Below are 26,204 nucleotides of genomic sequence, written 5' to 3'. Positions count from 1 at the left end.
TCAGACTCTGGTCCTGGAGAAGAGCTTGACCAGGAAAGGAAGTGGCCACACCCAGCGTGGCTCTGAGCTGTTCCCAGAATCTGTTGCTCCCAGACCTCTCAAGAGGGAAGTGACAAGTGACCTGCTGCGTGGTAAGGAAAGTGGGAAGGAGAAGGACAAAGGGTGAGGCTTTGGAAGGAGGCGTCTGAAATGTACAGTGTACTTGCAACTGGGGTGAAACTCCAAACGCCTGACACGTGAGAACTGAGCCTTTTCCGTTAAAACCAACTCACCTGGGAATATCTTCTTCGATCGTTGCACATCCATAAAGAAACACGATGACCCCGATGACGGATGATGGGATGAGGAAGGATGTATATAATCCCAGCCAGGCAAAGTACAGTCCAATTTTTTCTCCAAAATACTTTCTGGAAAAGGAAGAAAACAAAACATACTGAGAAGATCATAGAGTTTCCTTCTTTCTGTTTGCTCTAAACCTGAGAATGGGTTGAAAAAAATGGAAAGGGACCAAAGTTACATGGGGAACAGGGGACCTCAGCACAAGCAATCAGCAACTGGTCTTTTCTGAAATGAATCACATTCCATTAGAATCACATATACACACCTGTCCTGGCTGTTCGTGTAAAGTAGCTGCAAGAAGGAATCCAGCCCTAACAGCAAACTGAAAAAAATGCCACACATTTTGGCATCTTTACCAGACAAACATGAATAACATATCAGCATTTCATGAGTGCCATAGTATTCAACCCACAGAAAAACACACCTTTTTGAAACTAGCTTATTTAAACAAAACACACAAATTTGGGGGCATGTATACTGATATATACAAACCAACAAAGATACACTCATAGAAAAATGACTAGAAGAAATTCTATAAAATATGAGTCATGGTTTCTTTAGCTGATGGGATTATGGGTGGTTTTTATTTCTTTATTTTTTTTATCTTTCTGCATTTTTTAACTCTCTACTTTGTTCATGAATTACTTTTAAAATAAAAAATGATTTCTTTTAAAAAGAAAAGGTACTAACCCACATCTTTTTGTTCCCCACTTCATAAAGTTAGTAAATGACCACATAAAGCCTCTGAAAAGGGGTTTTCCTTTTCCCTTAGATAAATATTGATTATGGATACCTGATGAGAAAAATACAACCCACAGAGGAGACGTATATTCTATTTCTCACGAGCCTCTGATATAAACCACAGAGGGAAATGGGAACCCAGCCCACCCGTTGATGGAAGGACCAGAGAATAAGAGGAACAAATAAAATCTATGTATCCACCACCAGAATGCTGCTTCCACGTAGGATAAAGACACTTCCAGGAAATATAGCTTCCACCCTAACAACAAAAATCTGTTAAATCAAAACTTTTCGTGAGCCCATCAGGGAGTGGACGTTGCAAGATAACCAGGTGAGCTGAAATGACAAGCTCCTCCAAGGCAAGATGGGACACACGCAGTTTTGTGTTTGGCAGAGCATGGGAAGGAAAGGCAGTCACCATAAAAGTGAGTGAGGAGGGGCTTCCCTGGTAGCTCAATGGTTGAGAATCTGTCTGCCAATGCAGGGGACACAGGTTCGAGCCCTGGTCCGGGAAGATCCCACATGCCGTGGAGCAGCTAAGCCCGTGCGCCACAACTACTGAGCCTGTGCTCTAGAGCCCGCAAGCCACCGTGCCACAACTACTGAAGCCCGCGTGCCTAGAGCCTGTGCTCCGCAACAAGAGAAGCCACTGCAACGAGATGCCCTCGAACCGCAACGAAGAGTAGGCCCCGCTCGCTGCAACTAGAGAAAGCCCACGTGCAGCAACAAAGACCCAACACAGCCAAAAATAAACAAATGAATAAATTTATTTTTTTAAAAGTGAATGAGAAGCAATAGCTAAAAATTTTAAGGCTCTGGAAGTTGAGTATAGGTCAGCATGACAGATTAGAATAACTGGGAGCTCCAGACACAAGAAGATTGTGCACTCAGGATCCTATCCAACGACCACCACCTGGTTACTTGTGAGAAGGATCATGGGTAAGGTAGCAACCAGAGAGAGCCCCCTTAGTTGCACACAGGCCTGAAAGCCCACCCATCTTCCAGAACCATCTTTCATTCACACCAAAAGCTTTGAGCACCAAGTAACAAGGATTGGCAGTCTGATGCTGGGGGAGGGGAAGGAGAGAGACCCCCTGTGGCAAAGGACTGAAAGGCAAGGGTGAGGACCAACTTTCAGTGCCCCACAACCCACACGAAGCATTACAGTAATAGCATCCTGCCGGCGAAGGAATCTGAAGTCTGTGGTACACAGAAAAGGACTCTAGCAAGAACAAAATTCAAAGCCACCTCCACCTCTGACTGGACTGACTCCACCCCTCACTATCAGTCTGACAGAGAGGCATAAGCCCATTTCCAGGTGTAAATACCATCTACTTCAGTTTCTACTGCCCTTTCAAACACGATGTCCAGAATTCAATAAAAAAATCTTGAGAAACATTAAAAAAAAAAACACTGTCAAGAAATGAGGAAATCAACAAAACCAAAATTGATCTAGATGCCAGAATTATCATACAGGGACTTTAAAATAATTATAATAATATGTTAAGGAAGAATCTACTACAGAGAAGGACAACATACATGAGAAAATCGGGACTTTGCATAGAGAGACAGAAATTCAAAAGTGTAACATGGAAATGCTAGAGCAAAAAAATGATAACTGATGTGAAAAAATGTCTTTGTGAGAGTGCCTTAGTAGGTGACTGAATGTAGCTGAGGAAAGACTCAATAAACTTGAATATAAGTCAATGAACATCATCCAAAGTAAGATATAAAGAGCAAAAAGAGTAAAGAAGGAAAAAGAATCCAGCAATCAAGAGCTATAGGCAATATCAAAGGATCTGTCATACATGTAATTGAAGTCCCAGAAGGATTAACAGAAACAGGACAGAAGGAGTATCTGAATGGATGTTGGTTAAGAATTTCCCCAAATTAATCAAAAACAACCAAACAGATCCAAGAACTCCAGAAAACCCCAAGCAGAATAGATACAAAAACAAATATAGGGCTTCCCTGGTGGCGCAGTGGTTGAGAGTCCACCTGACGATGCAGGGGACATGGGTTCGTGCCCCGGTCCGGGAGGATCCCACATGCCACGGAGCGGCTGGGCCCGTGAGCCATGGCCGCTGAGCCTGCACGTCTGGAGCCTGTGCTCCGCAACGGGAGGCCACAGCAGTGAGAGGCCCACATACCACAAAAAAAAAAAAAAAAAAAAGAAAGAAAGCTGATACAAACAAAATAATCTTCAGAACAAAGAACAGATATAAAAAGGGACATCAAACAATGATAAAATGGTCACTTCATTAAGAAGGCCTACTAATCCAAAACACATACAGTAAAATACATGTGTCAAATGCATAGATCAAAATGCATGCAATAAAAATGGATAGAATTGAAAGGATAAACAGACAAATCCTCCAGTATAAATTAGAGATTTCAACACTTCCCTTCAGTAGTTGACAGACCAAGTACAAAAAATCAGTAAGGATACAGAAGGCACTTCAAACCAACTTGACTGAATTGACATTTATACAACACTCCACCAAACAACAACAGAAAATACATTCTTTGCAACACACATTCACTAAGATAGACCATATTCTGAATCATTAAGGAAATCTAATGAATTTAAAATAACTGAAATAATAAAAATGTTGTACCGTGACCACAACTGAATTAAACTAGACATCAACAGCAGAAAGCTGTCTGGAAAAATCCCCCAATATTTGGAAATTAAACACTATCCTTCTACATAACCCACGGGTCAAAGAAGAAATCACAAAGAAAATTAGAAAGTATTTTTGACTGAGGAAAATAAAAACACACATATCAAAATTTGAGGAATGCCATTATACTTAGAATGCCAGTAATACTTAGAGAGAAATTTATAGCATTGAATACTTGGTATTAAAATAAGAAAGTTTTCTAAAGACACAGACCTACTTGAGAATGGACTTGAGGATATGGGGAGGGGGAAGGGTAAGCTGTGACAAATCGAAAGAGAGGCATGGACATATATACACTACCAAACGTAAGGTAGATAGATAGTGGGAAGCAGCCGCAGAGCACAGGGAGATCAGCTCGGTGCTTTGTGACCGCCTGGAGGGGTGGGATGGGGAGGGTGGGAGGGAGGGAGATGCATAAGGGAAGGGATGTGGGAACAGATGTATATGTATGACTGATTCACTTTGTTATAAAGCAGAAACTAATAAAAAAAAAGTTTTCTTTTTAAGTTCATCTAGAATTTCTTTTATTGAAGTATAGTTGATTTACAATGCTGTGTTAGTTTCAGGTGTGCAGCAAAGTAATTCAGTTATACATATACATAAATTCATTCTAAAAAAGAAAGCTTTAAATCAATCATCTAAGCTTGCACTTTAAGTAGAAAAAGAACAAATTAAATCCAAAGCAAACAGAAGGAAGGAAATAATAAAGGGGGGAACAGAAATAAATGAAATTGAAAAGAGAAAAATCAATGAAACCAAGAGCTGGTTGTTCGAAAGGATCAATGAAATTGATAAACATTTAGTCAGACTGGTCAAGAAAATAAAGGATAAAACACAAATTACCAATCTTGGGGGGAAAAAAGAGACATCACTACAGTCCTTATCTTCCGTGTTAGTGAATGTGATACTACTAGTTGTTTTTTCAAGGGTGTTCACCTCACTTTCTCCACTAGTCCATTACCCATCTCCAGCAGAAGAGAGGGGAAGAGAGAAGGGAGGAGACAGATGAGACATAATAAACACAGACTGCCTGGTGCTTTCATCCTGATTGTCTTGTTTCACCTCATTTTTCATTCTCCCAACATCTTTCCCAGGTGAGAACACTGACACTCCCTGGACACACAGACTTGTCTAAGGTCACGTGGCCAGCGCCTGACAGAGCAAGAATTTGATCTCTTGGCACCTGACCCCTCCGTGTCTGGTGCTTGTGCCAACGTAACAACAGCAGCAACAGTAACTGATGTTTATTGGGGGCTAATTATTTGCCAAGTTCTATTCTAAGAAGATTAAAAATATTCTTATTTTTTAGTCCTCACAACCCTCAGAGGTAGTATGTTATTATCCTCAAATTATAGATGAGGAAACTGAAGTACAAAAAGTTGACTAACCCAAGGTCACACGGCCAGTAAGAAGCAAAGACAAGATTCAAATTCAGAGAGTCTAACTTGAGATTCCAGCTCTTAATGTCCACCTTATACTGACTTCTAGGAGGAATTTCGAGAAGGAAAGGAAATGGATGGGCAGGAGACATGCCCAGGGCAAATTTGCTAAGTTCTAAAAGAACTACACCTAGCTACCCATCCATCCCCCATTCCCCGCAACGTCTTCACGCTTTTTTCCAGCTCTGAAGCTTTCCCATCACAGCATCCCATCCGAGGCATCCAGCCACTCAGAGACGTAAGATTTCCCTGACCACTCTCCTAACCTGTACTATCTACAAATCTTCTCTACCATTGCCTCTTAGGCTTTTGCTTAAGGAGCCGAACTGATAAATTAAATCCTACTGGGATACTTTATCACTTCTTCCAGGAAAATGTTTGCATTCCAAGCTTTATGGAGATACAATGCCTTCACCTCTTAAAGGAGGGGGTAGAATATTTTGAGGGGTTCTTCTAGCTGCCCCACATAGGCAGCGGACTACTCTGTTTACCCATAAAAATGCTACTGGCTGGAGAGGGGGACAGAGAGCCTGAGCCCAGAGCCTAGATACCTGGGAAAGGGAGACAGGAAGGTCAGAATGCATGAAGGTAAGAACAGATGAAACGGAGAAGGATGAAGAGCCAATTATGTCACTTAAGGGAAACAGGACAGCATGGCTGAAAACTCAAGATGCCCCGAGGAGCCAGGCAGGAAACATGAATGATTGAAGCAGACCAGGCAGGACCAACCAAAGCATCTCCAGTGAACAACTAGAGGGCTCGTGTCCATCTATGGGGAGCAGTAGGTACTCATCTCCAGCAGTCCAGGGTGACATGTGGGAAAATGAGACCAGTATTACCAGATCTTACAATTTTCTGAAAAAACAAAAAGCTGGAAAACTGTATTTCTCCTAATTGTTAAATGCTGGCAACTAATTTAACTGAAAAACAATGTACAACCCAAACGAAAGGCACTGGAGGGTTGAACAGTGCCCATGGATATGAGCTGGTACCTTCTGTGGAACAGCAGAGATAACAGGACACAGGCTCTGGAGTGGGAAGGCCTGGACAAGAACCTGGCCTCTGCTGTTTCCTAACTTGGGAAAGTCTCTTAGCTTCTCTAAGCTTCATTTTTCCCATTTGAAAAATATGTCAGTGTGAAAGTTAAATGAGCAAGGTATACGAGGACACAAGTCAGCAAGCAATGAACATTAACTGTTGTACAGGATATTACTCTAAAAATTGAAGGGTACGACTACATTAAAATAAAGAACCTCTATTCATCAAAAGACACTAGTGAGTGAGTGAATAAACAAAACACAGAATGGGAAACATATTGACATACATACGTCCCACAGTGGCCTTGGATCTGGAATACATGAAAAACTTCCAAAGCTCAATAAGAATTACGCAGACAATCCAACAGAAAGATGGGCAAAAGACTTGAAGGAATGCTTGGTTAAAAAAAGGTACCCAAGTGACCAATAAGCATATGAAAAGGTGCTCAGCTTCCCTAAGCATCAGATCATCAGGGAAATGCAGATGAAATCGCAACACAATACCACTGCACACTCGTGGGAACAGCAAGAACAAGAAAGAGGGAAAATGCCAATGTTGGAATTCCTCCACATTTTTCCAAATGCTCACATGGTGCTGGTGGGATGTGCACAGGTGGAGCCTCTTTGGCAGGTGGCTTGGCAGTGTCTGCCAGGGCTGAGCACGGCCATCCCCTGGGACCCTACAGCTCCGCTGCTCAGTACCTGCCCGACACAGATGGGAATCTGTGAGCTGAAGGAAGCACCAAGAAAGTTCACAGCAGCACTGTTCATAATACCCCGCAAACTGGGAGCTACCCAGACGGCTATAAGCAACAGAATGCATGAATACGTTCTGATACGTTTGCCCAACAGAATATTATACAGCAAGGAGAATGAACAAAACACAAAAACACACAACAGTACGGACAAGTCTCACACCTATCATCTGAACAAAAGAAGCCAGGCACAAAAGAATGATTGTACAGTATGATTCTATTTCTATAAAGTTCAAAAACAAAATAACTGTGTTAAATCCAAATGGTCATCAGCCCGAGGAAGGCAGTGACTACAAGGGAACGGGATGAGGGTGGGGGACCTCGGGAGCTAACAAAGTTCTTCCTTGATCTGGGTGATGGGTGTAAGGGTGTGTTCAGTTTTCAAAAACTCAGTGAGTTGGATATTTTTTGCACATTACCTTTCTATATCTACATTATATTTTGATTTTAAAATGATTTAAGGAGACACCACATGTCCTATCATCTGCCGGCCAACAGACTGCCTGGAGGGCATCTTACCTATTCCCTTGCCCTCAAGCAAGACAGCATGTAATCCATGTCAGGCGTGCATATCATTCAGGCTCAGACTGTCAGCAGCCCTGACAGGGGAGTTTTTATCTGATGGCAGTTCAGAAGGCCAACCAAAGACAAGTCTTCCAGACCAAGGTGGCCAGCCCTGAAACCAAGGCGGTGACAGAGGCCAAGTGATGCCCGCCCCATCCTCAGGAGACCAGAGCGGAGCAGGAATGGGTATGGGAGGGGGAAGGGGGGTAGCCATGCCAGCCAGAGGGGTAACTGCTGCTCTCAACAGCCCCCAAGCCCACATCACATGACGCGGTGGCAGGTGGGGCACCCTCCTTCCTGCTCTGACAAAAGCTGTCAGGCTTTCCCAGCCCCTCAAGAGACAGATGACAGGCACACAGATTCAGGTGCCCGTAACAGGATGGTGGGCAGGTGCAGGGACTCTGCAGAGATTTTTCTGAGCCTTTAATTAAAGTTCATAATGGCTGGTTCTCTGGAAGTCAGCCCGGAAATTCCCAGCTCCAGAAGCCAGGCAGCCAGTGAAGGCCTCTCCCTGGTGAAACGTGAGATGGGCCAGCACAGTTTTGCCTTCTGGGTTGCCAGCATCCTCTCCTGTATCCTCGGCCTGGAGATAACGTGAGCAGACTATAGTGGATGAGGGGTCAAGACTGGAGAGCAGGGAAGGGATGGGACATTCACTCAGCAGGGACCACGGGCCATGCCCTGAATTAAGCGCTTTATACACAGTATCTCATTTAATGCTCACACCAAACCTCACCAGGTGCGTTAAAAATTAGTGTTAGGATTAAGGCTGGATTCAGATGTGCAAAACGGTTCAAGGTGACTGGGTGTTTTCAGATTTTTTAAAAGTCTCTTTGGCTTAAATATTCACTCAATTCAAGGTCCAAGCTCCCATCAGAACGGTCTCTTCCAGCACAAGTCTCCCCCACCAGCCCCTTGATAAGGCAGCACCTAGGCGAGGAGGACGTGTGTGCATCCTTACCATGGGGGCAGGGAGGCAGCTTCTGGGGAAGGCTGTCCCCTGGAACGTCCTGGGCTCGACCTTGGAGCCCCGCACTGGTCTCTGCCGCCCAGAGCCGAGCTGGGCTGGGCGGGCCCCCAGGCCAGCAGGGCCCTACGGGGGCATCCAGCGGACACATACAACTCAAGCTGCCTCTTCCCGGTCCCAGCCCCTGCGCCTCGTCAGGTCTGCCGGTCCATGAGAACCTCTGGATCCTCCAGGCCCGATCTGCGGGCTGTGGGCTGTAGGGGGCGCTATTTCAGGCCCACGTACCTGGACGCCTCCCTGGGCTGTTCCCAGTCAGCTGCCCCGGGCAGCACCAGGATGCGCTGGCGTGAGGCTGGGCTCTGGGCTTCTCTATAGGACCTGTTTCCTGAGGCTACGCCCTAAGATGAGGTGCAGACACTGAGCACCAGGATTCACCCCGAATATCTAAGTGTCTCCATTCCTCTCACCTCTGCTCCCACCCCTAATCCGGAGTGTTTGACCCCAAGATAGGGAGGGGCCCGAATAACGACCTCTTGACTCCCACCCTTCTGTGCGCTTGTTCTTCTCCCCTTATAACCACCTCCCCTCACTGGAAAAGCGTCTTTTCCCTTCCTGGATGATGGGACTTCCCCCCGTCTTATCCCCTCCAGCCCCACTCCCACCCCATTCCTAGAGAGTATGTGCCTCCCCCTTACCGGCCCCGGGGCGGGGAGAGGGGTGGCAGAAAGGCTGCTGGAAAAGGAAGCCAAGAAGAGAATCTATAGCAAAGCGATTTCCACGCTCTGGGGGCAGATATATTTGCTAAAGAATGGTGTTGATCAGTTTCCTTCCCCAGGACCCACCATCCCAGGACCTGCAGCACATGGTCCTCCTCTGCGGTGAGGACAGACGTGCCCGTGAGAAAGGATCCCCATGCCGCAGTCACAGGATGGCAGGTTCCCCAGGACTCTCCCTCAACCTGCCTCCCGAAGTCTGCCTTCTCATCATCGGCCTGACAATCCAGGGCCCGAACCCAGCGCTGTGTGTGGTTGGGAAGAACAGCTGGATTGTCACCCCTCTGCCAGAGCCGACAGCAGGAACGGGGCTGCGTCTGCGTCTGCGGGGCACAAGCCAGCAGACACAGCCACTGGCTCCTCTGATCAACCATCGGAGGCCAGGAGACTCTGAGTTCTTAGCCGTCCCAGGGAGGCCAAGAGAAGGCCCCCTGCTGGAAAGAAAATTTTGCTAATATGGGGCAAATCCAGAAAGTACAGTGAAAAGGGGCTGGGCTCAGGCTGGCAGGGCTGTGAAAATCAGGCTTAGCTCGAGTCCTAACATTAGGAGACAACACAGACGCCAGCGAACGGGGTGGGAGCTGCTCCGAAGTTCCAGAGGGAAAAAAGTACTCCTGGGAATCAGAGCGCCCTAAGTCTTTAACACTCTTCTGTGAGACTTCTGTCAAGTGCCTCCCTCTCCCCTGCCAAGTCCTCTCGTTTAAAAGGCTTCCAAATAAAGAACAGTCTACAAAGCAAGAGGACCTGTGGGGCCAGGCTGATGGGATGCAGGACCAGGACCAGGAGCCAGAATCGGCAGGGGTGACGTGGTCCATCCCAGGCCCTGCACGTAGCAGATGTGTTCAGAGGGGTAAACAGGACCAAAGACCCAAGAGGGCCAGGGGCCAGATGTGTGGGGCATGAAGTCCAGGGGCAACTAGAGAAGGGAGGTGCAAGTGGCAGGTGGAAAAACCAGGCAGATGAGAAGTCAAAGGTGAGAAAGTAAGTTAAAGCAAGAGAAACAAGGCAGGAAGAAATCAGGCTTCCAGAAACCAAAGCCTCGGCAGGATCGTCTTCAGGATCCAGGAGAAACACTAAAGGCATGTTCTGACCCGAGTCTTTCTACTGCTTTGTGTATTTCCTTCAGTGGGTGGGTGGACCTAGGTTAGCAGCCACGCCTCCCCATTCCAAAATAAAATAAAATAGCTTCATCCCAGGGGCTCTGCCTAATGCTTTGCGTGCATTATCTCTAATGATCCTCACAAGAATCCTGTGAAAGGATACAGGGCTTGGCAAGCAAATGGAGTCCTTGGATGAATGAAAAGGTTCCTTCCTCTGGGAATGCATGGCCCTACACAGAGGTATGAGGCTTGGGGAGCAGAGTGTGGTCGGGATTCAGGCTCCACAAGCCCCCTCAGCCAGGGACCCATGGACAAGGCACGAAATTCACAAGCCTACATGGCAGTCCTAGAAACAGGCATTATAGCTCCATCTAATAAATGAGCAAATGCAAACGTAAAGATGAAATACCCTGGTGAAGCCATTAGGTTGCAGACAATCCAAAAACTCTCATTTGTTAAAGTCCAAAAGCCCCCGCTCTTAACTACCACACCACACCGCAAAGCAAAGAAGAAAATCTTATAAGATAAGAGTTAATAGCAATGGCTGTAGATTCCCAATGACCCTAAAACAGTCAAGAAAAGTTCATTTCCCAGTTATGAGATTTATCCCCAGTTTGTGGGATGGAACCAGGGAAAAGCAAAGTATTTGTGTTTTTCCAGGTTGTTGGTTTCCAATCTCACGATTCCACCAGCCTACTTGGCATTTCCCAATGGATGGCTAATAGGAGTCTCGAGGTCAACGATGCCAAGGTGGAATTCTGGGTTTCTCTGCCACCCCTGACACACTTAAACTGCCCTCCCCCATCTTCCGAATTTAAGTGTGCAGAACCCCAATCCAGGTGCTCTGGACAAAGACACGGAAATAATCGTTGTTGAGTCTGTTTATCACAATCCACATCCAATCCTATAGACGCTACTTTCAAAAATGCACCAAATCCAACCATGCCTCCCCCTCTCCATCACTCACACCCTGGACCAACCACTGTCACCCCTCATCCGGGTCACTTCCACCCATGTCCCTGAAATGTCTTTGCTACACAGAAGTATCCTTTCAGAAATCTGTCGGATTTGTTCATTCCTCTTCTTGAGATGGTTTTAGGACTTTATGTCACATGTACAATGAAACCCCAAATTGTTTTCATGACCTACAAGGTCCTATTTGTTCCGGCCCCAAACCCCTGACCGCCTTGAAACGAATCCTGCTTCGTTTTCTCCTGCTGTCCCCGCTCTGTGGCTTGGTTCCAGCTCATGGATCCTTACTGTCGCTCAAACACACCCCATCTGCTGGCACCTCAGGGCCTTTGCCATGGCTGTGCCCTCTGCCTGGAACCCCGCCCTCACACTTTCACATCCACGTCCTCACTTCCTGTTTCTGCTCCAGCGTCGCCTCCTCAGAAAGGCCTCCTGGGTTCACTCCATCCCAAAGGGCGCCTAACCTCTCCTCTTGCTTCATTTTTATTCGTAACACTTAACGTTACCTAACATTTTTTCTAAATTTGTGTTTTCATCCATCTCCACTGCTAGAATATAAGCTTCACGAGGGCAGACTTTTTCTGTCCTGCCCACCATTGTTCCCTTAGTCCCGAGAATGTGCCTGGCACATAGCAGTAGCTTAATAAGTATTTGTTTAATGGATGCTAAGTCCTGACAATAACCCCATTAGGTGGTGACTGGGCCTGTCCTTCTTTGCATAACCTGAGCAGAGCTCAGAGAAACTGAGAAACTTGCTTAAAGTCGCACAGCTAACGAGAGAAGAATCCAGACTCCAACTCAGAGCGGCCTGATTTCAAGCCTACACTTTACCCCTGATGTGTAACTCCTGGGTAACACAGTAGAGGACAATGCAGACTTGAGCCTCCCAGTTTACAAAGTGTTATGATTTATTTTCTAGGATTTTAATAAAATACGAAAGGGACCCTAAGGATCAACTAAAGTGGAATTCTCCTCTCAGTGGTTTACAAAACCCTATGACCTCCAGAAGCTCATTCACATCAAAAAAAAGGCAGTGATGGCATCTGTTCCAATTTCCATTTGTAAAAACGCAGTATGTAAAATAATTATTTAGACATTTTCTGTTTATTAATGAGCAGCGTGAGAGCTTCCAAGAACACGTCACATGGTGATCAGAGCAACATGCCCAACGCCTAGTCCCCCAGCCATTTATCACCTAGTAGCTTTAGCCATTTTACACTGTTTTCATTTTCATTCTTAAATATTGTTTATTCTTTACCCACAACCAATCTTCAAATAAAGATGGAAACATAAGGAACACTGATGGTGAAATATAACGTGTTAATGCAGAACCTAAAAATGGCAAGAAAGAATTCAGCACATATGCCTCTATATGATATTCACACAGATCCATAGATTTTATACAACTGATCAAAATTATTATATGATATATAAGGATATTCTCATTACCAAAATCAATGATAAAGGAGGGGGAGCTATTATATCCAACTGGCTTTTCATTTACTGAGAGTTAGACTGTCAGAGGACGTGGCCAAGATGACAGAAGAGGAAGACCCTGAGTTCACCTCCTCCCAGGAGCACACCAAAATTACAGCAATTCACAGACCAACTATTGATGAGAAAGACCAGAATCTAGCAGAAAAGATCATCAGCAACTAAAGATATAAAGAAGGAACCACAATGACACAGGCAGGGGGGGCCGAGCCCCCGTGCAGTCCAGTCCACCACCCCCCGCCCCAGGTAGGCAACCCACAAACAGGAGGAAAATGACAACTGCAGAGGCTCTCCACGAGGAGTGAGGGGTCCAAGCCCCACATCAGGCTCCCCAGCCTGGGGGTCCTGCCCTGGGAAAACAAGCCCCAGAATGTTTGGCTTTGAAGGCCAAGGGGAGCCAGAGGGCTGTGGGAAACACACACTCCTCTCTTAAAGGATGCACACAAAACCTCACACACTCCAGGACCCCACGGCAGAAGCAGTAATTTGAAAGGAGCCTGGGCCAGACCTACCTGCTGATCTTGGAGAGCCTCCCGGAGAGGCAGGAGGTGACTGGAGCTCCCCCTGGGGGCAGAGACGCTGGCGGCTGCCCATCTTGGGAGCTCCTTCTATCACGAGAACACTAGAACTGGCAAGCGCCATTATGGAATCCTCGCTCTAGCTTATTAGTGCCAGGACCTGGCCCTCCCCACCAACCTGCTGGCGTCAGTACTGGGACGCCTCAGGCCAAGCGAAGCAACCAGCTGAACAGGGACACAGTCCCACCCCCCAGCAGGCTGGCTGCCTTAAGACCTCCTGAGACTATACCTGCCCCAGGACGTAGCCCTACCCCACAAGGGTCCTAGGATCCAGCCCCACACACCAGTGTACTAGCACAAGCCCCAGGACACCCAGGGCTCTGCAGCCTGAGCCTCCAAGACCTGGTTCTGCCCACCAGTGAGCTGGCACTAGCCTTGGGACCCTCTGGGCTTCAGTCCTGCACACCAGCTAGCCCACACCAGCTCCAGCACCCCTGGGCTCTGCAGCCAGAGACCCCAGGACCTGGTGCCACTCACCAGTGGGCCAGCACTAGCCCCAATCTGGCATCACCCACCAGCCCCAGGACCACCGCAGTCGTAAAGCCCACCATATTGGAACCAAGCCCACTCACCAGCAGACTGGCACCTTGGGCCCCTCAAGCCAGCCACCCAGGGAGCTGGCCAAACCCATCAGGGGACCAACACAAGTTCTGGGACACTCTGGACTCCACATCCTGATGCGTCAGGAACCAGCCCTGCCCACAAGCCCTGCCCACCAAAGGGCCAACATCAGCCCTGGGACCCCCGAGGCCCTGTAGCCAGAGACCTCCAGACTTGGCTCTGACCACCAGAGGACCAGCTCTAGCTCTGGGACACCTTGGTCCCTAGCCCTACCCACCAGCAGGTTGACATCAGCTCCAAGATACCCTGAACCCCTCAGCTAGCCATCCGAGGATCCAGCCCCACTCACCAACAGGCCAAAACCAGCTTTAAGACACCCCAGAACCAGAAGTTAGCCAGTTCTTCTGGGTTGTTAAGAGCCAGCCACACCCACTGGCAGGCCAGCACTAGATCCAGGACCTCCAACCCCACGACCCACCCACCCCGAACACATCCCACCCACAAGCAGGCCAGCACCAAACCCAGGACCCTCTCAGGCTCAGCTGCCAGCCACCTTGTGACTGAGCCCTGCCCATCAGCAGCCAGCAGCTTCCATACAAGGCATGGCCTGGCAACCACCTGGACTGGGGGGTCACGCCTACCAGACCACCCACAGTAGTCAGCCCGCCACAACAGAAGTATCCACACAGCCCACGTAAGGGGCACCCCTAGAGCAAGTATCTCTGGTGACCAGAGGGGAGTGCACTGCTGGGACACACAGGACCTCCCCTACAAAAGGCCACTTCTCCAACTTACCAAATACATAGAAATAAAAATGGCAAATTAGGCAAAATGAGGCAACAGAGAAGTATACTCCAAACAAAAGAACAAGATAAAACCCTAGAAGAAGAACTAAGTGAAGAGGAGATAATCAATCTACCATATAAAAAGAACAAGGTAATGATTGTAAAGATGTTCAAAGAACTTGGGAGAAGACAGGATGAACAGAGTGAGAGAAGTTTTTAACAAAGAGTCAGGCAATATAAAGAAGAACCAAACAGACATAAAGAACACAATAAGTGAAGTGAAAAATACATTAGAAGGAATCAGCAGTAGATTAGAAGATACAGAGGAATGGATCAGTGAACTGGAAAAAAGACTTATGAAAATCACTCTGGCTGAACAGAAAAAAGGAGATAAAGAAATGAGGACAGTTTAAGAGATCTCTGGGACAACATGAAGTGTTCTAACATTCATATTATAGGGGTTCCAGGAGGAGAAAAGAGAAAGGGGCAGAGAACATATTTAAGACACAATAGCTGAAAGCTCCCCTAATCTGGGAAAGGAAACAGACATCTAGGTCCAGGAAATATAGGGAGTCCCAAACAGGACCAACCCAAAGACCACAATAAGGCATACTGTAATTAAAATGGCAAAAATCAAAGATAAGAGAGAATATTAAAGAGTCCCAAACAGGATCAACCCAAAGACCACAATAAGACATATTGTAATTAAAATGGCAAAAATCAAAGATAAAGAGAGAATATTAAAAGCAGCAAGGGAAAAGCTACAAGGAACTCCCATTAGGCTATCAGCTGACTTTTCAGCAGAAACTCTGCAGGCCAGAAGGGAGTGGCACAATATATTTAAAGTGATGAAGGGAAAAACCTAAAACCAAAAACACTTTGCTTAGCAGGCTTTCATTCAGATTTGATGGAGGTATCAAAAGTTTTACAGATAAGCAGAAGCTAAAAGAGTTCAGCACCGCCAAACTAGCTTTACAAGAAATGTTAAAGGGACTTCTCTAAACAAAAAAGAAAAGGCCACAACTAGAAATACGAAAATTACAAAAGGAAAACTCTTAGTGATAAAGGCAAATATACAATAAAAGTAGTAAATCAACCACATATAAAGCTAGTAGAAAGTTTAAAAGACAAAGAAGCAAAATCACCTACATTCACAACAAGTAGTTAACGGATACACAAAACAAAGAGATGTAAAATATGATTTCAAAAACAGTACACATGGGGGATGGAGTAAAAATGCAGGGTTGTTAAAAAGCCCTTGAATGTAAGATATCAGCAACCTAAAATAATCGTATATATATATATGAGAGCAACAGAGATACAGAGAAAGACAGAGACAGAGACAGAGAGACACAGAGACACACATACACACACAGAGATTGTTATATACAAATTTCATGGTAACCACAAACCAAAAATCTATAATAGATACACACACATAAAAAAAAAGAAAGGAATCCAAACATAACACTAACAAAATGGCAATAAGTACATAGCTATCAATAATTACTATAAACGTAAAAGGACTAAATGCTCCAATCAAAACACACAGAGTGGCTGAACAGATACAAAAACAATACATATATATATATGCTGCCAACCAGAGACTCACTTCAAATCTAAAAACACACACAGACTGAAAGTGAGGGAATGAAAAAAGTTATTACATGCAAATGTAAATGAAAGGAAAGCCAGGGTAGCAATACAATCAGACAAAATACACTTTAAAACAAAGTCTATTTTAAATCAGACAAAATAGACTTTAAAACAAAGACTGAAATAAGAGGCAAAGAAGGACATTACATAATGATCAAGGGATCAATCCAAGAAGAATATATAACAATTGTAAATATATATGCACCCAATGTAGTAGGAACTAATTGCATAAAGCAAATATTAACAGACATAAAAGGAGAAATTGACAGCAACACAATAATAGTAGGGGACTTTAACATCCCACTTACATCAATGGACAGATCATCCAGAGAGAAAATCAATAAGGAAACACTGGCATTAAATGACACATTAGACCATTAGAACATTCCATCCAAAAGCAACAAAATGCACATTCTCTCAAGTGCAGATGGAATATTCTCCATACTGGATCACATGCTAGGTCACAAAAGTCTCAGGAAATTTTAAAATATTGAAATCATATCATGCACCTTTTCTGACTACAATGCTATGAGAGTTGAAATTAAGTACAGGAAAAAAAAACTGCAAAAAACACAAATACATGGAGGCTAAACAATATGCTACTAAACAACCAATGGGTCACTGAAGAAATCAAAGATGAATTAAAAAACACCTGGAGACAAATGAAAACAAAAACACAATGATCCAAAATCTATGTGACACAACAAAAGCAGTTTTAAGAGGGAGGGTTATAGTGATGCAAGCTTACTGCAGAAACAAGAAAAATCTTAAATAAACAACCTAATCTTACACCTAAAGGGACTAGAAAAAGAACAAACAAAATCCAAGGTTAGTGGAAGGAAATAAATCATAAAGATCACAACAGAAATAAGTGAAAGAGACTAAAAAAAAGATAGAAAAGACCAATGAAACTAAGAGCTGATTTTTGAAAAGATAAACAAAATTGGTAAACCTTTAGCCATACTCATCAAGAAAAAAAGAAAGAGGGCCCAAATCAATAAAATTAGAAATGAAAAAGAAGTTACAACCAACACCACAGAAATACAAAGGATCACAAGAGATTACTATGAACAATTATACTCCAATAAAATAAACAATCTAGAAGAAACAAATTCCTAGAAATGTTCATTCTCCCAAGACTGAACAAGGAAGAAATAGAAAATAGGAACAGACCAAGTACCAGTACTGAGATTGAATCAGTAATAAAAAACAAAAAACCTCCCAACAAACAAAAGTCCAGGACGAGATGGCTTCATAGGTGAATTCTACCAAACATTTAGAGAAGAGTTAACACTTATCATTCTCAAACGATTCCAAAAAATTGCAGAGGAAGAAATGTTTCCAAAACTCATTCTGCAAGGCCACCATCACCCTGATATCAAAACCAGACAAAGATATCACACACACAAAAAAAGTTACAGGCCAATATCACTGAAGAACATAGATATAAAAATCCTCAACAAAATATTAGCAATCAAATTTAACAATACATTAAAAAGATCATACACCATGATCAAGTGGGATTTATCCCAGCTATGCAAGGATGGTTGAATATCCACAAATCAATCTATGTCATACACCTCATTCACAAATTAAACAATAAAAATTATATGATCATCTCAATAGATGCAAAAAAAGCTTTTGACAAAATTCAACACCAATTTATGATCAAAAACTCTCAATGAAGTGGGTATAGAAGGAGCATACCTCAACATAACAAAGGCCATATATGACAAACCTACAGTTAACATCATACTCAATGGTGAAAAGCTGAAACTATTTCCTCTAAGATCAGGAACAAGACAAGGAAGCCCACTCTTGCCACTTTTATTCAACATGGTATTGAAAGCCCTAGCCACAGTGATGAGACAAGAAAAAGGAAAAAAAAAGGAATCCAAATTGGAAAGGAAGAAGTAAAACTGTCACTGTCTGCAGATGACGTGATACTATACATAGAAATCCCTAAGACTCCACCAAAAATTTACTAGAACTCACCCATGAATTTGGTAAATTTGCATGATACAAAATTAATATACAGAAATCTGTTGCATTTCTATACATTAACAATGAATATCAGAAAGAGAAATTAAGAAAACAATCCTATTTACCACTGCATCAAAAAGAATAAAATCCTAGGAATAAATCTAACTAAGGAGGTTAAAGACCTGTACTTGGAAAACTATAAGAAACTGTTGAAAGAAATTGAAGACAACACAAACAGATGAAAAGATATACCATGTTCATAGACTGGAAGAATTAACACTGTAAAAATATTAATACTGTACTATCCAAGGCAACCTACAGATTCAATGCAATCCCTACCAAAATACCAATGTCATTTTTCACAGAACTAGAACAAATAATTTTAAAATTTGTATGGAAGTACAAAACACCCCAAATAGCCAAAAGAATCTTTAGAAAGAAGAACAAAGCTGGAGATATCAGGCACCCTGATTTCATACTATACTACAAAGCTACATTAATTCAAACAATATGGTACCAGCACAAAAACAGACACATAGATCAATGGAACAGAATAGAGAGCCCAGAAATGAACTCACACATGTATAGGCAAATAATCTATGACAAAGGAGTCAAAAATATACAATGGGGGAGCTTCCCTGGTGGTGCAGTGGTTGAGAGTCCGCCTGCCAATGCAGGGGACACGGGTTCGTGCCCCGGTCCGGGAAGATCCCACATGCCACGGAGCGGCTAAGCCCATGAGCCATGGCCGCTGAGCCTGCATGTCCGGAGCCTGTGCTCCGCAACAGGAGAGGCCACAACAGTGAGAGGCCCGTGTATCGCAAAAAAAAAAAAAAAAAAAAAAAATACAATGGGGAAAGGCAGCCTCTTCAGTAAGTGGTGTTGGGAAAACTGGACAGGTATATACAAAAGAATCAAACTGGACTACTCTCTCACACCATGCACAAAAATAAATTCAAAATGGATAGAAGACTTTAATGTAAAACCCAAAACCTTAACATTTCTAAAAGAAAACATAGTAAGCTCTTTGACATTGGTCTTAGCAATATTTTTTGGACATGTCTCCTCAGGCAAAGAAAACAAAAGTAAAAATAAACAAATGTGACTACATCAAACAAAAAAGCTTTTGCACATTGAAAGAAACTATCAACAAAACAAAAGGCTACCTACTGAATAGAAGAGGATATTTGCAAACAATATATCTGATAAGGGGTTAATATCCAAAATATACAAAGATGGACTTCCCTGGTGGTCCAGTGGCTAGGACTCTGTGCTTCCACCACAGCGGGCACAGGTTTGATCCCTGGTCAGGGAACTAAGATCCCAGATGCCACGTGGCCGAAGAAAAAAAAAGATGTTTGAAAAGTTGAAACAAAAAAAATTTTTTTTTAATATACAAAGAACCCATACAGCTCAACATCAAAAAGAGCAAACAACCCAATTAAAAAATGGGCAGAGGATCCAAATAGGCATTTCTCCAAAGAAGACATACACATGGCCAACAGGCACATGAAAAGATGCTCAACATCACTAATCATCAGGGAAATGCAAATCAAAACCACAATGAGATATTACCTCACATCTGTCAGAATGGCTATTATCAAAAAGATAAACAACAAGTGTTGGTGAGGCTGTAGAAAAAAGGGAACCCTCGTGCACTGTTGGTGGGAATGTAAATTGCAGCTGCTATGGAAAACAGTATGGAGATTCCTCAAAAAATTAAAAATAGAACTACCACACAATCCAGCAATTCCACTCCTGGGTATTTATCTGAAGAAAACAAAAACAGTGATTCAGAAAGATATGTACCCCAATGTGCACTGCAGCATTATTCACAATAGCCAAGATATGGAAGCAACCCAAGTGTCCATCAATAGATGAATGGATAAAGAAGATGTAGTGTACACACACTCACACACACACACACACACACACACAATGGAATATTACTCAGCCATTAAAAAAGAACGAAATCTTGCCATTTGTGACAACATGGATGGACCTAGAGGGCATTATGCTAAGTGAAATAAGTCAGAGAAAGACAAATACTGTATGATTTCATTTATATGTGGAATCTAAAAAACAAAACAAATGAACAAGCATAACAAAAAGAAACAGAGTCATAGATACAGAGAACAAACAGGTGGTTGCCAGAGGCAAGGCGGGTGGGGAGAGGAAAGAAACAGGTGAGGAAGATTAAGAGGGACAAACTTCCAGCTGCAAAATAAATAAGTCACGGGTAAGAAACGTACAGTGTGGGGAATATAGTCAATAACCATATAATATCTTCATACAGTGGCAGTAACTAGACTTACCATAGTGATCACTATGAAACATAGAGAAACACTGAATCACTATGTTGTATAACAGGAACTAACATAGTCTTGTAGGTCAATTATATCTCAAAAACAAACTAACTCATAGAAAAAGAGATCAGATTTGTGGTTACCAGAGGGAGTGTGGGGAGGGGAAATTGGATCAAGACAGTCAAAAGGTACAAACTTCCAGTTATAAGATAAGTAAGTAATGTAGGAATGTAATGTATAACATGAAAATTTAATCAACACTATTGTATGCTATACATAACAATTGTTAAGAGAGTAAATCCTAAGAGTTCTCATCACAAGGACATTTTTTTTCTATTTCTTTAATTTTGTATCTATATGAGATGATGGATGTTCACCAAACTTGGTAATCACTTGGTAATCATGATGCATGTAAGTCACATCACTATGCTGTACATCTTAAACTTATACAGTGTTGGATGTCAATCATATATCAGTAAAAACTGGAAGAAATAAATAAAAATAAAGATTGTCCCCAACTATCAAGCATAGTCTACAGAGTAGTCTTTGCAAAAGCAGCCTAAAACTTTATCTTTTTAGCTCATCATTTGGGAGTGAAGGATAAATATTAGATAGTAAACCAGATAAATTTTAAAGTGCAGACCTACCAAATTTCAGGTCATGAAAGTGGTTTTTTGTCTATTTCGAAGCTATAATAGCACAATAAATTTCCATCTGTTTTTATATACATCATTGCCCAAACCAAAGATAACATACTCTGCTATTTTAAAATGTATTTGTTGGAACATGGTTTTTTTCCTTGCATACTTCAATGTGATAACATAAACAGTGTGTGCCACCTTTGTTAAAAAAGAAAAGGGTAAACTTGTCTTCGTGTATAATGAATATTATGAAAGATCAGATGTAATGAATTTTATAGTACAATATCCATTAATATTTATTTAAAATAAAATATTTTTACTTAGAATGATTTCTCCACCACATTGCACATAATATTGACTTAAAGACAATTCCTAAGGGGGCTCAGGAGCCTAGCACGTGCTGCTGTGAAGCTGGTTTGGGGAGAGCTGCAGACCCACCCTCTGCCACCTCACCGGGTCTGTGCCCCAAGAGGGTGACCAACCAGGCCCCCTGGCTCTCCGGCTTCCCGGTTGGCCAGTGGGAGGCACCCACAGGAAATAAAAGCGTGAGGGAATATGGACAGTGGGGCATTGATTTCCCCCAGCTGTCTGGCCACAGAGCCCTGGGTTGGCAGTGGGTCCCCAGCTCCCACCAGAGGCCTCATCTACACGGGAGTGTCAGCCGTGGCTGTCTCCGGGTCCTGTAACCACAACCTCCTCTTGCTCCTTTGGGCCTGTTGCTGACCCCTGGGGTGCTTCCCTGTCCCTTGTGGATTCCCCTTAGCCCTCAACTACCCACTTGAGTGTGTCACCTCTTTCCTAAAAAGTACAAGGTTCAAGAGTCAAATAAAGGGGGTGAGAGGAGTTAGGCGTTACTGATCTGTTACAGTCCTTTCATTTTACAGATTAGGGAACTGAGGCCGAAGGGCATGACCAGACTTGTGGCAAATCACTGCCAGTAACAGGGCAGAGCCACAATTAGAGACCACAACTTGACATGGGAATAACAGAGAACTTATATCGTTAGACTCTCAGAAGATCTGTGTGAGTTAATGTACAGGAAGTGTTTGAAACAGCGCTTGGCACATGGCAAATACCCGGAAATGTTAGCTAGCATCAGCATCACCACCACCACCATCATCCTGTGCTACTTCCCAATCCAGTTGAGAAAAGAAGGGGATATGGACTCAAAAAAATGCAATCCTTCTAGCGTGAGGAGGCTAAAATTCATCCTACTGGGTAGATGAAGAAACCAAAGCCCAAAAAGGTTCTGTCTGAGGCAGACCCACTGCTCCCTTCAGCGTGCATGAGAAAGAGGCACCAGGACTCACGGCTTGGCAAGAGCACTGGGTGGATTCCAGCCCCTGTTCACCCCCTCGGCCAGGAGACCTGTTCAGTCAACAGCTTGCACAGCTGTCACAGAAGGGCCCTACCTCAAGGCCCCCCAGCAAAGAGGTGTCACTGTTACATGAACATGACCTTCATCACACTGTTACTGCAAATATCCGTTGAGACAGCATTTGAAAAGTGCCATTAAAATTCGAAAGCAGGGCTTCCCTGGTGGCGCAGTGGTTGAGAGTCCGCCTGCCAATGCAGGGGACACGGGTTCGTGCCCCGGTCTGGGAAGATCCCACATGCCGCGGAGCGGCTGGGCCCGTGAGCCATGGCCGCTGAGCCTGCGCGTCCAGAGCCTGTGCTCCGCAACGGGCGAGGCCGCAACAGTGAGAGGCCCGCGTACAGCAAAAAAAAAAAAAAAAAATGATGGAAGAATAAAAACGGAAAGCTTCCAGCTTGTTTTTCCAACTATTAAGATACATTTTGTCAGGATAGTATTCTCCCTCTAAGCTCTCCCCAGTGGACCTCCTTTGCCCCTGAGAAGGTGTATTACCTCAGAAACCCTCCCCACCCAGTGCCCTGCCCAGCACCCCTGCAGCCTTTGGTGTGGAGAGCAATACATGATAGTGATGAACAGAGGAGTATGGGCTCAACATTGTGACATAAAAGCAGCTTTAAAAGCTGTCAAAATTCACACCGTCTGAACCCCATCCTCACATATCCTCATTAGGGGTAAAGATGTTTAGGTGCGCCCAGGCTACACAGGAGACCATCAAAAACATCCTCCCCCAAGCCATTCCATCCTTTCAACCCAATCATTCCTTCCTCGGACCCCACACCAGCAATGAGTGCCATGGGCAGACATGTATCTTCATACCTCATCTGCTACATTCTAGAACTCAGTTCCTCTGCACTGTACTGCAACTTTATTATGATCAATACTGAAAGCCTGCACAGCACTTCATAGTATATAAAGTACCTTCATACACCTTATCACAGGCAATCCACCCAACCATTCTTTGGAAAAGAAAGTGAAGGTCACCGATGTAAACAACTGGCCCAAAGCCAAATAGCTATGACCGGGGGATGCTGGGATGGATACCATGTCTTCTGCCTCCGTTGCCTGAGCCTGATCAGCTCAACTGCTCTCCTGTTATTTAAGGGGTTGTGTCTTATCTCCCCAGCCTTACTGCACGCACCTCCAGCGCTTATTCATCTTTTCTTCTCCACCTGGGTATTGTACAAGGCCCTGCCGTTTCCCAGCACTTGGTAAGTCCCTGCTGAACGCATGAATGATGAACATGTGACGTGAGCAGCTCTGTGTGTCAAGTAACGGCAAGTCGAAGAAAGCAAGCTGCAACATGGACGGACCTAGAGACTGTCATACAGAGTGAAGTAAATCAGAAAGAGAAAGACAAATATCATATAATATCATTTATATGTGGAATCTAGAAAAATGGTACGGATGAACTTATCTGCAAAGCAGAAACAGAGTCCCAGATGTAGAAAACAAATGTATGGTCACCAAGGGGGGAAGGGAGGTGGGTTGAACCGGGAGATTGGGATTGACATATACACACTACTATGTATAAATTAGGTAACTAATGAGAACCTACTATATAGCACAGGGAACCCTATTCAATGATCTGAGGTGACCTAAATGGGAAGGAAATCTAAAAAAGGTAGATATATGTATATGTATAGCCGATTCATTTTGTTATACAGCAGAAACTAACGCAACATTGTAAAGCAACTATACTCCAACAAAAATTAATTTAAAAAAAGAAAGACAGAAAGAGTCAGGTGATTCACACGGAAGCCCTTTAGGAATCGAGGCACGCAGGGGTAGCTCCAGGCTCTGTGAGCAGGCTCCTGATTCCCTGGAAGAACCGACATGGGGGCAGACCTTGCCCCACCCCGACCCCATCAGCATCTTTTAATTTAAGTACTAGAGGATGAGGAGCTCCTTTGAGCTTAGATGCCATCTTGGTCCTAGTGACTACTTCCCATTGCTGTACAAATGCAGAACCCCAGCAGAACCTGAGGCCTGAGTCACAGGTTACATGCTTCCCGATCCCTGGCATGGCTCCTGAGCTACCTGAGTGGAGAACAATGCCTGGAGGACCACTCCAAAGTTCCAGGAGAGGACTCCGGAACACAACAGGTGCCAAGGAATCCAGCTTCCAGGGCGTAGGGAAAGATCATGACTCCCTCATCCAAACCTTCCTCCAAGCTCCTTCAGAACCCCAGACACATGACAGCAAATGCATGAAGGACAAACAGCTCCTTAACATATATACAAAACGTACTGAGGTGAAAGAATGACAGTGAGCTCAAAAATAATCAGATGTGCAAAGGGACACGAGCTTGGAGAAAGTTAGGGCGTTCACAGAGGCCAAGGAGCTGTAGCTCGAGGCACCAGCATGAACCAAGAATCCTCAGCGTTGCAGATGCTAAGAGGAATAATCTCTAAATGAGGCAGTGAGGTCATGGGTAGCAATAATCAGCTACAGCCTCACACAGGCTCCAGAGAAGTGAAGATTCAATTATCTATCCTCACCTCAACTGAGAATACAGAGAAGGAGACAAGGTCTTAGGAATGAAGACGGCAAGAAAGGGGAGAGGAGGAGAGAGCAGAGTCCCCACGTGAACTTGATCCGCTCCAAACCGGGCAAGCGGTAGCACGAGCTGAGGAGATGAAGACACCAAGGCAGGGCTTGTAAAAGTGGCCCCTAAGTCAGCCAGAGGCTCTTTCCCAACAATGCTTTCTTATTATTTCAGGGCAAATGCATCGCAAACATATGGATTTGATTGGATCTCCCCACCCCCATCTTTCTCTCCTCGTGCCAGAAAAACACATACAGATTTCAAAATGAAAAGGGGGAAAAAAAAAAAAAGAACAAAATGCATAGCATGGCTTCAAGCAAGCTTGGAACACACTAGGAAAATAGTTGGAGCTGGTCAACGTATTCAAATGGCAGTGGCACCCGGCCCCGTCAGTAACATTGACGGCTGGGAACGTAACTGCAATTGGGTGGGAGCAGACATGCCGTTTGGCAGAGGGGACCGGGAGAAATGGCCCCCAAATGTCCAACCCTCAGATGTGTAAGGTGCCACATCATTTCCCTAGTTTCAAGATCAGTGTGTAGGGCTGAGTTCACTTCTGTCCTCAAACTTTATCGAAGAGTAGATGTCCCACTGTTCTCCATCTCCACTGGCAATGGAACAGAACGGCCTCCATTAGAGCAGAGGGAAGGCCATTCAGACGTCAAAAGGAATGACGAGCTGCAACGCGCTCTTACAACCAAACATCTTAAGCACATGCCTACAAATCAATCTATTTACAAATATTTATTGGGTGCCCACTCTAATAAGAGTTGCATTATGTGTCAGACACTAAGCTAGATCATTTTCAGATATTATTACCAGGCCTCCCAAGGGCACTACGAGATGGGTATGATCAACCCCATTTCGCTGAGACACAGAGGAATAGGACTTTCCCAAGATCATAAAGC

The 26,204-nt window shown here is 44.2% G+C and overlaps 1 protein-coding gene across 1 annotated transcript in view; it reads right to left on the bottom strand.

Moving 5' to 3' along the window:
- Window positions 1-26,204, bottom strand: part of ANO2 (anoctamin 2) — a gene marked incomplete at both ends in the record, with an annotated part of 323,071 nt that overhangs the window by 174,502 nt on the left and 122,365 nt on the right. Inside the window, one exon of the mRNA XM_079714644.1 lies at window positions 273-407. Within this exon, the coding sequence (XP_079570770.1) occupies window positions 273-407 (135 nt within the window). The remainder of the gene's footprint in view (window positions 1-272; window positions 408-26,204) is intronic.

The sequence above is a fragment of the Hyperoodon ampullatus genome (genome assembly GCF_949752795.1).
Source record: "Hyperoodon ampullatus genome assembly, chromosome: 11".
Taxonomy (NCBI): domain Eukaryota; kingdom Metazoa; phylum Chordata; class Mammalia; order Artiodactyla; family Ziphiidae; genus Hyperoodon; species Hyperoodon ampullatus.
Note: the sequence above shows the minus strand (reverse complement) of the source record. Positions and strands in the feature narration are given on the sequence as shown.